This window comes from Plectropomus leopardus, chromosome 23, assembly GCF_008729295.1.
Source record: "Plectropomus leopardus isolate mb chromosome 23, YSFRI_Pleo_2.0, whole genome shotgun sequence".
Taxonomy (NCBI): Eukaryota; Metazoa; Chordata; class Actinopteri; order Perciformes; family Serranidae; genus Plectropomus; species Plectropomus leopardus.
The window spans coordinates 16,790,522-16,805,640 of NC_056485.1; the positions used below are offsets into that span (position 1 = coordinate 16,790,522).

The 15,119-nt window shown below is 37.4% G+C and overlaps 2 protein-coding genes across 2 annotated transcripts in view; one reads left to right on the plus strand and one right to left on the minus strand.

Moving 5' to 3' along the window:
• Window positions 1-4,240, minus strand: part of tesk1b (testis associated actin remodelling kinase 1b) — a 43,306-nt gene extending 39,066 nt beyond the window's left edge. The window contains exons 1-2 of the mRNA XM_042512102.1: window positions 4,157-4,240; window positions 456-530 (exon numbers count right to left, since the gene is read on the minus strand). The gene's annotated coding sequence lies outside the window, so the exon portion shown is untranslated. The remainder of the gene's footprint in view (window positions 1-455; window positions 531-4,156) is intronic.
• On the plus strand, window positions 4,211-14,700 carry faah2b (fatty acid amide hydrolase 2b). Its single transcript, XM_042512103.1, has 11 exons — window positions 4,211-4,472; window positions 5,978-6,060; window positions 6,753-6,889; window positions 7,132-7,341; window positions 8,240-8,359; window positions 8,458-8,593; window positions 9,714-9,831; window positions 9,930-10,049; window positions 12,093-12,204; window positions 12,880-13,068; window positions 13,711-14,700. Exons 1-11 carry the CDS (start codon window positions 4,284-4,286, stop codon window positions 13,884-13,886), a joined length of 1,590 nt encoding a protein of 529 aa, XP_042368037.1. The 5' UTR covers window positions 4,211-4,283; the 3' UTR covers window positions 13,887-14,700.
• The last annotated feature ends 419 nt before the right edge of the window (window positions 14,701-15,119 follow it).

Here is a 15,119-nt window from a genome sequence, read left to right on the forward strand (position 1 = left end):
AAAAAAACAGAAATTGACTTAAATGTTAAATAAAATAATTGCCAAAGTACCGAATTTAGAAAAATAAAAAAATACCCAAAGGCTCAAAACAGTTGCCATTTAGTTTTCTGTTGGGTAGTTTATTTTGTAACAAAACATCATATTTTATGCACTTTTCTTATGTTACTAAAGCTGTCAGATACATGTAATGAAGTAAAAAGTACAATATTTTCCTCTGAAACTAAGTGGAGTAAAAGTATAAAGTACTATGAAAATAAAAACTCAAGTAAAGTGCAAGTACCTGAAATTTGTACTTCAGTACCATACTTGAGTAAATGTACTTAGTTACATTCCACCACTTTATAGCTAAAGATAAACTATAACCTCTTAGTTATCATATTAATGGGTTAACAGGCTGTAGGTATGTGCACAAAGCCTCCACCCTCTGCAGTTCATATAATTTAATGTGAACTCACCTCGTCCTGCTGATCACTTCCTGCCTCTGAGCATCATCTCATAATCTCAAACAGGCGGTGGAAATGAGGTCCCTCCTGAAAACAGAGGATCAATAAATAACTCAGCAGGGTGTTGCTGCCATGATGTGGATATTATTGATTTCACATTTCTTTTATTCACACAGTGGAGCCCTAATATGAATTTTAAAGCTAATAAGATGAACTCATAACCCCCCATTCATCAGTGAACTTGCTTTTAAATTTAAAATAAGATGCACGTAAGCTATTATTTAACATAAAATACCCTAAAGCTGCTCTTTAACCCTTTAAAATCTGAGCAAAGCAGTATGATTTCTTTCCAAAATATGGGGAAAAGGTAACAAGTAACTTAACAAAACATGGCCCAAAAATTAACAAAAACTTGGTGAAAAAAGTGACAAGAAAATCACCTGAAAATAAGAAAAAAAGGTAAAATCAAAAAAAAAACAAAACACCAAAAAGTCTTAGAAAAGGTGTAGTGAAAAAGCATTTATTCAATATATTTTATATTTTGTTTTTCTGTAACATAATTTTAAATATACAATAATTAAAATTATAAATCTGATTTTTTAAAAATAATTCTCCCCTCTTTTTTAAAACTAATTTTCAGATAATTGTCTTGTTACCTTTATCTAATTTCTTGCAGTTTGAGGTGCATTTCTTACCCAGTTGGTCTTTACCTTTTCCTCATTTTTTTTTTTTGTTGAAAGAAATCAAACCAATTTGCTCAGGTTTCAAAGGGTCAAATCGCTTGTGAAAGGCATCTGAATGAAGCACAAGAAAGCTGATGTTTTACCAACGATTTCAAACCAATCCGGGCTTTTATTTTGATATTACAGAGCAATTGTCGGAAAAAGACACTGATGATATAAAAGGCAAGAACATGCACCGTAAAGATGTCATAAAGGCGGTTTTCAGTGAAGTTTCACATGCAGTCTTTGTCTTTCAGATGATTTAATAGGATCATTTGTGCAGAACAGTATGAGGTGTGTGCATTGTGTTGGTGCTGCAGTGTAACAGCAGCAGCAGACAGTATGGATTCTCTACTAACCCACTGACCTGCATTGCAGAGGCAGTTTTTTTCCTTTTGCTACGTGCTCAGTTTGCTCAACAAGAGATGAAAGAGGGAGAATCACAGCCTTTAGCAATGCTGCCCTCTAGCGTTGACAGAAATGTTACTACGTAAACGCCTATGTTAGTGTGTAACAAGAAATACTTCCTTCTAACATTATTTCAAGTCAAACTGTTTTAAAATAATGCATAACATACAATTATACTATAATTATTGAGTCATTAATGTGTACATTGCTTTAATGTTGCAGCTGTTAAAAGTGGAGCTACTTTTAATATAACGCTGGGCGTGGTGGAAGTAAAATTTCAGACTGTAAAATGAGGAACTCTTTTGCTAAAAACGATATCTAAGCTTTTACTTATATATATATATAAAATCATTGAATATCAATCAAACGTGTGTTGTTTATTTATTTTAAGAATGGCTTTTCTGTTTCTGCAAATGAACTCTTAAAATAATCAATTACAAGTAAAAGTCCTGGATTCAAAATGTTATTTATATTAAAGTATAGAGACATTATCAGTCAAATATGCTTCATTAATAAAAGTAACCAAAATGCAGAATGACTCCTTCCAAAGCTTTGTAAAAAAAGCTTTATCTTAGAATATTATGTTATTATGTTCTAACACTAATAAATACATATAATCATTATTGTTAATTTGTACAACTTATTTTTTGCACTATATTATCATCTTCATCCTCATATGATTATTTTTACATTTATCTATTAATTTAAAGTTCCAGTGTCTCCCGATTAGAATTTCCTTCATTTGTGTAAATAATGCTGACGATAGGTTGTTTTTTTGTTTTTTTTATGGCATAATGGTATAGCTAATATAGCTGTACTTGTGCATGATAAATATAAAATAGAAGGAGATGATTTTTTTAAATCTTGATTTTTTTTTCTGGGGGTGGAGGACCCCCTGGCAGATTGACGCCCAGTGTTGACTCCACAGCTCCAGCCTTGGTGTAGTTACGTAATTTTTAGATAAGAGCTAAGAGCTAGGAGAATATCATATTTCTTCCTAGAAATAACCATGTACTCCTTGGGTTTGTAGAGGGATTTTTGTCAATGTTTACCTTAATTTTATGAACATTAACCAAAAAAAAGCATTATTTTTTAGAAGTCTCACCAATCAAGGCTTGAGCACACGGGCGTCATCTATAGGCTACGTGGTCTCTACATGTGGTGGCAGGTCTTTACCTCTGATACAGTTTCTGTTTGTGCAGTAAGGGCAATTCAGGTCTGCATGAAAACAAAAATTAACTCTCTAACTGTGTCCTTGTTTAGTGGTAAATGACTGACTTTGCTTGTTATTGATATTGCACAATAGAGCAATTCAGACAATCACATTACATGTTAAATATGTATAGCTTTTGTTAGACTTTACCCTTGATTACTTCAGAGGCCAATCCAGGTCATTGTCAATATGCATAAACTATGTAGGCCTATAAATAGACATTCCGGTCAAGATTTTCAAAATAAAACGCCTCACTATCACATACAACTTGAGATTTAGCTTGAAAGTTAACTCTGGACACAGGAAATAGTAGAATAAATACAACAAGTAAATTAAAACCTTAATTCAAGGTTTTTTGGGGTCTTTCAAGTTGGGACTGCTTGTAGTTAAAATCCCTGGAGAAATTAAACAAAACCCTTAAGTAGATGTTGAGTTAAGATTATTATTATTTAAAGATTCTTGTGTCTCAAAATGTTTTTTTATCTCAAAATAATTACCTAACTTAAAATACTGACTTAGTATCTTAACATAATGACTTAGTTTCTCAAAATAAGGAATTAATACCCTTAAATAATTATTTAAAACCTCAAAAAAGAGTCAATACCTCAACATAATGACTTGATGGGTTATCTCAAAATTAAGAATGAGTACCTCAAAATAATGATTAAGTATCTCAGAAATAATGACTTAATAATTTAAAATGACTGCATCCCTAAATATCATAACTCAGTACCTCAAAACAATGGCTTATACTCTTAAATTAATGGCTCATTACCTCAAAATAATGACTTAGTATCTCACAACAATAAATTAGTAGCTACCCCAGAACAATGACTAAGCATCTCAACATAATGTCTTAGTATTTTTAACAGAACTCATTACCCCATAATGACATAGTAACTCAAAATATGGACGTATTAGGCCTTTTCCATAATTAGCTATCTCAAAGTAATAAAAAAAAATGAGTTAGCTCCTCAGCATAATGAATTGATACCTCAAAATAACTTACTAGTGCATTTAAAATAATGACATAATAGACCATACCAAGATAATAACGTAATTTCCCTAAATAATGTATTTATTTCTCACAATTAATTCGTATCTTAAAATAACAATAAAGTATTTAAAAAAAATGATTTAGTACCTGAAAATGACTTAGTAGACTATTTAAAAAATAACAACTTTGTATTTCATAATAATAAAAATAATTACTGTTCTTCATTATTTGTGAGATACTGAGTCAAAAATCTTCAACAACACGTTATAATTTATTAGATGCTTAGTCATTATTTTAGAAAGTTTCTCATAATGATGACTCAACAGGATCTTTTATTTTTATCAGACTGGCGGAAATGCGCTTCCACACTAACCTGTGTGAACTTGATGTAGCTGGTTGATATATTCGCTGACGTCCAGCCGCTGGAGGAGTTCCGGACTGTGGAGAACCGGATCGGCGTGACCACGGCTGACCCTCCGTCCTCTCCCCGCGGTGGAAACATGGCACTGAGCCGCCTGGAAAAGGCTCAGGTATGGCTCTTCAAGGCGGTAATGGGAGTGTTCTTCATGCTGTTCCGGCTCTTGTCTCCTCGGAGACCCGCTATGTCCGGGAAGAAGCTGCCGCCCGTCAGCAACCCTCTCCTGGTCATGTCAGCGACGCAGCTCGCCAAAAAGATCCGGAGGAAAGAGGTGTGTACCCGGCCACACTGCAGGGCAACCGCTCCTGGACAGATGAGATTTTTTTTTAAATAAATCTAATCAATAATCACTTGTTATTACTCAAATATTTCAGGTTGTTTAGAATCACACAAGTAGAGTTATATAAGCTTGTTTTTCAATATTAAATACATTATTATAGCCAAAGCTAGCTCCACCCCTGGTCTACTCTTTCTATTTTCCTTACATTTTTCTTTCCACGCCCTGATAATGAGGCAGTAGCACCTGTGGAATAGCACCTGTCCTTATCATCATCATAAATGGACACAATAGACGCAGCTGCCATATAGTGACCCTGCAGCCTTTTATGAGGCATTTTCATTTTATTGAGACAAACTCAGACAGGTATAGGTTGGATTGTAGGGCATCCAAGGTTAGAGCTGCTACAAAGAATAGATTACTTATCAACTATTTAATTTATGAAGATTTTTTTGGATAATGGATGAATATGACTTTATAAAGAGTAAAAATACAGATCTGAGTATTTTCTGGTTTCTCTTCACTGAATATCTGTCGGTTGTAGACTAAACAAGATATTTGAGGACATCATCTTTCAGGAAACACTGACTTACATTTTTTTCTACATTTTCTCGACCTAACAATCAATTTATCGAAAATGAAAATAATTTTTGGTCCCAGCCCTATCCGATGTATATTGGAGGGGGAAAACATTAGTTAACAGAGCATGTTTATTATTATAAGCATAACAAATTTTGTATTTATTGCTGTGGGCTGCAGTATTCAGTGCTGGTTGCTTCTATCTAGAACTGAAACATCTTCATAATCAATCAATAGATTGTTTTACCAAATAATGTCCAATTAATTTTTAAGCAAAATCTATGGTTGCTCTTAGGGTCAATGCACATCAGCATTCAAGAAAACAGGACATCTCACAAAACACATTTCCAGAAACATAGAATTTCATAAAATAAAATATATATAATATTTCACAAATCAACATTTCACAAAACAAAATGACATTTCACAGAACATTAAAAACAAAACATTTCAGAAAATGTAGAGTTTTCTGAACTGTTGTTTACTTCTCTGAAATGCTGTGTTTTGTGAGATGCTGTATTTTGACCCTCAGGGCCACTGTAAAAAAATGCACTAGTTTCAGTTTTGCATATGTGTATATGTTAACGGTTTTTAACAATTTCTTACGTTATGAGAAGAATTATTAATATTATTATAAGTAAATTGAGAAAACAATTAGCACAATAATCTATAATGAAAATCACTGCAGCCGCACTGTATGTCCACGCCCATTAATATGTTAGCAGAGGAACATAAAAAGTTAAAAGATATCGTTTTTCTTCTCCCGCTCTCCATCTTTGGCACAAACCTTTTTCATCTTTCACCTGAAAGAATGCACAGGAAGTTTTATTTTTTTACAATTCTTGCAGCAGGTCTAGTTTTTCTTTTCTCTGACTTTTGTAGTCGTGCACCTGTGTTGTCTAACTATTGTGTTCCTGCAGGTGTCAAGTGTGGAGGTGGTGCGCGCTTACATTGACAGGATCCAGGAAGTCAACCCTTTTCTCAATGCTGTCACAAAAGACAGGCAAGAAAAAATCTTCCCTCCTTAGATACTCTTTTTGTGTTTATTGTGCTGGAGAAAAGATTTGTCTATTTATTCAGTGGTTCTCAAAGTTTTCAATAATGTACCTCTAAAATATTTCTTCAGCTAAGTACTCCAAACAAAAGAAAATCTGATTTTTTTTAAAGGTGACACTTAATTTCTATTATATTTATAGTTTCCAAGATGATGCATGAATCTTAACCATCAAGGATTTAGAAAAAGATTTGGATCAAATATTTAATTAGTCTGTCTGCAGGGGAAGTGCAGAATAGTTGATTAAATGTTGCTATTTTCACCAGAAATACTTACTGGTTAAACTGAAAATGAATATTATTTCATGCATGTAAATGCCATTTTTGTTAACAAGAATTCAGTGACTTGTGTCATGTTTTGTAGAAAAATGAGCAATTTTCATAATGCACGGTGCAAAGTGCAACATATTTCATGTAAAATATGATTTGGATATTTGAAAAATGTGATTTAAGATTTCAAATCACTTTAAATTCATGCAATATTTTTCAGACAATTTCTAACCTTACAGATTAAATGCTGCTCATTTTGAGTGTTTTTCTGAGAGTTTTCTTACTTTGAGACGAGTAGACTAGTTTAGGTTTAAACTTTTGTTTAAATATCGGGAAAATTTGTGATTAAGAACATACTTATTCTTTGTCCAGGTTTGATGCTGCCCTGCAGGAGGCGAGCCAGGTCGACAAGCTGATTGAGGAGGAAACTGGTGGAGAGGAGGTGCTGGAGGACCGACTGCCTTTACTGGGAGTCCCACTCTCTGTCAAAGAGTCCTTCTCCCTTCAGGGTAACTTCCAGAAATCTAATCTCCTGTCACCCACCTGAAACCAGGCATTTTACTCTGATTACATGCTTCAGATAACCAGTTTTTTAACCCTTTGAAACCTGGAACGACTTTCAGACCCACTTCACAAGTATTTAAATGTATATCCACCAAAATACAGCTACCTTAATTGTTAAAGAGTTGTAATTTTTAAATGTATGTAATGTATGTATTTACATAATCCTGTCATTTTTAACATTTTCCAGGTATGCCCTTCACTACCGGTGTTATCTCCAGGCGAAGAATCGTGGCCACAGTCGACGCTCCTCCAGTGGCCTTGCTAAAGAGAGCGGGCGCCATCCCGATGGGCGTCACGAACACCAGCGAGCTGTGCATGTGGTGCGAGTCCCACAACCACCTCCACGGCATCACCAACAACCCGTACGACCTGGAGAGGATACCAGGAGGAAGTTCAGGTGGGAAACTTTAACTTTTAACTGAGCGGTGACCTTAAGGATCGACTTCTCTTCTAGGCAGAGCATCCTGTTGTTGACATGAAGTTCAGAGTCAAGAAGCATTAATCTAGAACCACTAATTGTCTGTTTGTCTCCGGGATTAGCTCTGCTGTTGCCTGATAATCATATTACAGCACAGTGCAGACACACAGACACAAAGGCTCTGTCCTTAAAGGGGAAATCAAACCTGCACAGGGATCGTACAGACAGGGGAGAGTCACATTTAAGGACTCTCAAGTACTCTTTCAAGCACTTGTTTTTATTTTGAAGAATGAAAATGTCTTCTCCACATCCATGTGTTACAAGCAAATTTGTAAGCAGGGCCTCAAACCATGGCCTAAAATCAGTTTAGGATTAATTAACTGCTGCTTAGTTACTGCTAAATCAAAACTCATGCTTAAATGTGACGATGCTCTGGTGTTGTGATTTGCAAACATCATACTGCCGACTATTTATTGGTGTTTAACAACTGATTGGCGGCACTCACAAAATAATTGTAACCATGTTCATTCGTTGTTTCCTAATTTAAAGCATTTATCTAAAACATTTCATGAAATAATTTATCATTTTGTTCTCCTGTCAAATATGTTCAAGTACTTTTTCAAGGACAGAGTTGGAAAAAAAAGTCTGATTTTCAAGGTATTGCAGAACTTAAATATCTGAGTGTCAAATTCAAGTATTTTAAGCACCTTGTATGAACCCTGCCTGTAAGTCTTGAGTACTGCTGCATAAATCTGAAGTTGAATGTATAATTCTATAATAACTATAATAACACAAGACTGTGGTTAAAGCAGATAAAGCAGACCCACCAACTTATCTCTCCTCTCTGTTAATCTCCTCTTCCATCTGCCTGCCTCAGGTGGGGAGGGCAGTATACTGGGAGGTGCGGGCGCTGTCATCGGCGTGGGTTCAGACATCGGCGGCAGCATCCGTATGCCCTGTTTCTTCAACGGGGTATTTGGCCATAAAACCACTCCTGGTAAGAGAAAGCGAATGTTAAATGTATATTTACGTATGTTATGTCGCAGGTTAAAATAACACATTTATAAACCAGACTTCGCTGATGTGTTTCCGCAGGTGTCGTGTCTCTTGAGAACCAGCACCCTCCTTGTACTGGCAGGCAGTCAGATTACTGCAGCAGTGGTCCCATGTGCCGCTACGCTGAGGACCTGCTGCCCATGCTCAAGATCATGGCGGGACCCAACGCTCACAAGTAAGAGCTCCGATACATTCACGAAGCGCACATGGAGATATTATGTTGCCAGACTTGCTGCGAGACACTTACTTGCAGGTAGACAAGTAGGAAAACTTATCTGTGTAAAAGCAGATGTTATAATACTTAAGTAGCTTATAAAATCAAATTGTTGAGATGCAAATATGGCAATTATCAGGAGGCACACGCACACCCGAAACCCTAGAATTTCCATATAGGCTGCCTGCTTCCCTCAGTTTGTGGGTAAGTTTAAAAAAGCCTGATGTCAGAAATCGGCAGACAAAAAGATAACAAGTTTAGCAGAGCAAGTAGTCGTCATAGAAGACCTGGAACTGTTCTTAATAATACAGCCGTCAACAACATGTCAACAAGTCAAGAAGAGCAGCAATGTACTACAGTTAACTTCAAAGTGAAATGGCTTGAAATGAAGGTGGTGAAAAACAAATGTTTAGTCTCTTGAAATGTTGTGTACTTTTCAAACTGGACCCTCCTTTCCCATGTTTCTGTGTCTCAGTGAATAATGGAGACAACAATGGCGGGTTTAGCGATGGCAATTAAGGGGCTGTTTCTGGTTAAACAAAAAAGATCTTACTTTTTAACAAAAAGCTACATGTCTGTATGGATCATTTCCATAATATTGTCAGACACTTTGAATAATAATATGATTCTCTCAGTGACAAAAACAAGACGAGGTGGACATAAATTGAGGGTGCGCAAATGCCCTCTCTCAATACTGGATGAAGTTCAAAATTGTTGTCTTCATTAGTTACTTAGACACAGAAATATGGAAAAATAGGGTCCAGGTTGAAAAATACCAATTTTACCCTTTAAGAATGACTCTGTTTGCATGAGGCCAAATGTTTCCATCAGTCTTCCTCCAGTAAAAGGTGAGGATGTGAGGGGAATTACATGCAAATATGCCATTTAGAAATGTAAATAATGTCTTAACTCCCTCATACTGTTATCAGGTGAATGCAAACCACCTCTTGAACCACAATCCAAAGTACCTTCAGGGTCAAGAGTCAGTTACACACCCAAACCCGGACAGTGTGTAAAGATCAAGTCTTTGAGGAGCACTGTTTGTCTTATTTGCAGTATTTCTTCATACATGTCTACACAGGTTGTCTTTAGATAAAAAAGTTGACCTAAAGAAGCTGCGGTTCTTCACCATCCCTCATGATGGCGGCTCTCAGATGACATACCCTGTCAGCAAAGAGCTCATGAACATTCAGAGGAAGGTGCGTTAAATACAACTTATGTAGGCTGTTTTGAGTCTGTAAAATGAGTACAGGAAAACAGGTTTTTAGAATTAAAGTCCTCAAGTGATGTTCTCCAGGTTGTGGAGCGTCTGGAGGCCGACCTCGGAGTGAAAGTCCAAGAAGTGAGTTTCCCCGAGCTCCGCTATGGCTTCCAGATCTGGGACACCTACATGGCTCTTCCCGACGATGAGGGCAAGGTAGGTGACATTCTGACAGCCAGATCCAGAGCAGTGTGTTTTTATCAGTTTTCCTGATGGTAGAGTGCAGACAAACAGGAGAGACACGAGGGAAACAGGCGTTAGTTACTCAAGACTCTCGCTCAAAAGACATTTTTCACTGTGAGAGAAAGCAGGCCGAGTCTCAGTCACAGCACCTATTGTCGTCTGTTGTCCAGAAATGGTTCACTAATCTGTTTAGCTGCCAGAGCACAGCATACCACACACACACACACACACACACACACACACACACACACACACACTCTCTCTCTCTCTCTCTCTCCTCTGATTGGGTTATTTTTACTGCCATGCCATTACTTATTCACTTAGTCTGAAATATTTTACAACAAATGTGAGACAAGAGCTGTTTTAGTTGAAAGTATTTCAGTGCATTCACTTAAGTGCTAAACTAATGTACAATTTTGAAGTACTTTCTTTGAGTATTTTTATTTTATGCTACTTTATATATTTCTACTCCACTACATTTCAGATAAAAATGCTTTTACTTTCGTGCATTTATCTTACAGCTATAGAAGAAAAACATAATCTTATAGAAAATAATGTATTAGTGAAAATCCCCACGACAGAGGCTGTTGCATCCACATCTACTGTTATGTGCTCAGCTCAGCTGAGGAGGACGCCATTAATGTTTACATCTCGCACTGTCACAGACACAAGCCTCTCGCCCATGAGTACATGCACACTTCTTTCTGCACAGTGATATGGTTGATGGAGGTTCGGTAGAAAGAAAAAAGTTCCTCCATGAAACTGCTCATAACACGATGTGTGGATTATCTTGAGTAACCGGTTCCATTATATTAGAGAGAAGCTAGACTCGACAGCTATATCCAACATTCGGCAACTCACACCAAAACAATCTAGACTGATAAATAGCACTACAGATGAGAGGAGAAAATGTATTTCAGATTTTAGGGTGGACTGTCCCTTTAAAGTTAGTAGATGTACGTGACATTTTGCTGCAATTGAGAAATCACTGTGAGATTATACAGAGGACAGATTATAGTGCCACAATAACGTCTTTATTCTAAAGGCTTTCCTGCATTTAGAATAAAGTCTGCTTTTAACAGTGTTTCAGGCGTCAAATCTTGCAAATAATTTCATGAAGATATTTTTCTCTGGTATTGTGTGTGCTTCATATAAGTGTGTATTTCCTGTGGACTCATGTTTTAAGTACTTTTTAATCATACTGTTTGCTGTTTCCACCGAGGACCACTTTGGAGAGTTTTTAGTCATGCTTTTAAGTGCTAGCTATTTTTTCTGTCAGGATACTAGTATGAGTTGTGTTATGAAATTCCAAAAATCAAATCAAATTTACGTAAACAGCCTGGGGCTGTATCCACAAACATTCTGACAGCAGCCGAAACGGAGGTGTGGTTGACATAACGAAGAGGTATAACACTTTCTTTTAAAAGGTGTGATTGGTTGTTACAGATGTGACCTGTTTTAGTAAGACTGCAGGGTGTGGACGCCCAGAGGAAATAATTTAACATACATTTTTCCAGTTGCCAAATGTCTTAGTGTTGTCATTACTTTATTTCTGGCATTACAGCGTTTGCGTTGAGTGAGAGACGGGAGCGCATCTCTAATGAGTTTCACCACATGATCTCTGCATGATCTTATCTAAAGCCTTTCATTAACTCGCCGTCATCCCGTGTTTGAAGAATATTTCTCCGACCTCGTTGTCTTTCTTCTATTTTCACCTCTGCCTAAGAGACACTTAAGCCTCTTAAAGGAGCTCTCTTAAGGGTTAAGATAGTGTGTAAATAACTTTTGTTTTTTTCCAGGATCTAGTCTTAACTTAAAGATTCTTGGAAAATGTTAACATTTTAAGAATTTTCTCAGAATTTCGTCACAAGTGGCAACTCTTTGTACTAAGAAGCTGGTGAAAACAGAAAATAGCGACCACATGATGGTTGTTGTGAGCAGCGTCAGTGAACATCACTGAAGTATAACAGTTTACTTTATGTGACCGTTAGTGTTTAAAATGTTTCCTCTTCTTAGCCTCCTCAGCCGTTTGCTGAGCTGATGGGTGAACAAGGACGACCTGTGTGGCCTCTGTGGGAGCTGCTGAAATGGATGATGGGAAAATCAGAGCATACCATGGCTGCTATCGGTAAGGGGGAAGGGAACATATATTATCATTTCTAACTTTTTGTCAAGTTTTACTTTAAAGATTATAATGAGATATGAATAAAACAGGATTACTGTTTTATTACACCTCCATGCCAGTCACAGGTTTTCTTCCATCCCATTCTCGTAAACACAATATTGTAAGAAAACCTTGCGGGAATTTCTTCAAATTTGGCACAAACGATCACCTCGATTCAACAATGAACTGATTACTCTTTGGCAGTCAAAGGTCAAGGTCACTGTGAACTTCCATCCGTTTTCGTTCTCATGAATGTGGTATCTCAAGAACACCTTGAATTTTTCAAATTTTGCACAAACATCCACCTGGACTAAACAATGAGCTGATTAGATTTTGGTGGTCAAAGGTCAAGGTCAAGGTGACCTTGCATCCACCTCATTCTTATGAATGGGATATCTCAAGAACACTTTGAGGGAAGTTCTTCATATGTGCCACAAACATTCACTTAAACTCAGCAATAACCTGATTAGGTGTTCAAAGCTCAAGGTCACCGTGACCTAGCATCTGTCTCATTGTCTTGAATGCAATATCACAAGAAGGCCTAACTATGTGCCGGTATATCTAATTCTGTCAGCTGTTGTCTTAAGGTTGTAGCTGTATAAGTTTTCCATGACGTGTGTGTTTGTGTGAGGTGTTTAGGTCTCGCCCTGCTGGAGATGAGCCATACTTCCAAACCCTCGCCCTTAATCATCCAAAAGAAGGAGAAGCTACAGAGGGAGGTGGAGGAGCTGCTGGGGACTGATGGTGTTTTTCTTTACCCCACACACCCCAGAGTGGCTCCCAAACACCACCACCCACTCTTCAGACCCTTCGACTTCGCCTACACAGGTCAGTCCTGGTCACTTTTCAACGGTAAAAAGCTATAAGGAAATTACCTGAAAAATAACCCCCCCAAAAAATCTTTTCCAGAAATCACTATATGCAGGTGACTGCAGCCACCATCTGGAAAACACTCAGATAAACAAGTTATGATCTAGTTTTCATCACAATAGTTGACACTGTTAAAACTGCAAAAAAGAGAGAATTTTTTTTACATTTTTACAAAAATATGTTAATCCAGGTTTCAAAGTATTAATTTCACACATTTGTCACCGTGTCCTCACTTCCTCCTGATAAACTCTGGCGAATGGAGCTCAAATACATGTCAAGATGTACCGTGAGAGACAACAGAATTCAGTGAGCCTATCAAGCCATGAGTAAGTCAGAGTCACAGCTTACAAGCAGACGTACAGACGGTCAGAAAACCCAAAAACATAATGCCTCTGACCACGGCTATTGCTGGCATGGAGCATAATAAAAATTGTGGAAACTATCACAGCCCTTTCCCACTCAGAACAATTAGTATGATATTAAATCTCCTTTATTCCTCTAAAACTAAAACTATTAAACACACTCTGCAGTTACAGGACCTCCAGTAAAGTGATCACAAAGTGCTCCGGTCTTACTTACATTTTCACGTACCTCCTTCAGGTATAATCAACATCCTCGGGCTGCCGGCCACACAGTGCCCTCTGGGTCTGAATGAGGAAGGTGTCCCCCTGGGTGTGCAGGTCGTTGGTGGGAAGCTGCAGGACCATCTGACCCTCGAGATGGCCCTGTACATAGAGAAGACGTTCGGAGGCTGGAGGGACCCCGGGGCCAAGTGAAACCACACACCGACAGCCGTCACCAAATCTCCAGACTGTATTAAAGATTGTGGTTCTCTCTTATCTGCCTTGCTGCTTGCTGTAGTAAACAAAAAGGTACAATCAGATTGCTGGATGTTCAAGTGGCAAAGAGTTGTTCCAGTAAGTGTCGGTCATGATTTTTATGATTTACCCTCTTCTGGAAGTCATGAGCACAAGCTTTATGAAAGATTTTTATATTAGTGGAAATTTAGCATTCACGTTAACACACAAAAAGAGGCACTGTCTGTCAACTGTGAAGTCCTGTGTGTTGTGCAGATACCTACCTTTTATAGAACAGTTTGTTTTTCCCCATTTTTGGACTGGCAGCACCTGTATAGTTACATGTGTTACAATTTCCACTCTCAAAAAAGGTCAGCACATGACAGGTTCAAGGTTTTAAATGGCCTCCACATACACAGGTGTTTCTGTTTTAAATAATGTCGCCCCTGCTCTGGTTCACACTGAGTGGAGCTAAGCTGAGAGTTTGTGGATGTTACCTTAAACCATATATGTTAAAAAGTGATAAATGCATAGTGTGTCCCGCAGGAACAGCTGATCTATAGATGACAATCAAGTGTAGACATGCTCTCGTATGGCTGAAGTGGTCAGAATAATGAAACACCTGTGAAGACGTGTCTGGGTTTTGTAACTTACTAGAAAGGTTTTAACACCCTGACAAAACCTTAATTGTGTGATAATGTGAATGTTGCTTAATGGCAGTTAATCAATTGTGGTACCTGTTTTTTTGCTGCAACTCATTTTTTTTCATTTAATAAAAAATAAAACCTCTGAATTCTTCCTCTCATTTATACATAGCTTTATAATAAAACTAGGGCTGGGCATTTTATGCAATTTCTACTTTCAGGTCCATGCATTACTTAAATCATACAAAACTGAAGTATGAAAAAAGTGAATTGGAATGTAAATTGACCAACAATGGAAAACAAAAGCAATTTATTGAACAACTAGGCCTCCATTAGCTTTTCATCCATTAAGTTAAAATTAATATGTAAGAAAAATCTGCAATCTCTCTGCCTTTACGTACGGGACAGACTGCCGGCATGAGCAGCGCTGCTCGAGCGCAGCGTGGCTGCTGCTCAGCTGCGTAACATCTAGAGATCTGAAGAGAGCCTGTTGTTTTCTGAGAGGCGCAGTTTTCAGCAAAAAACAGTCTAATAAAGGTCTACTGATAATCATGTTTGCATTTTGCCA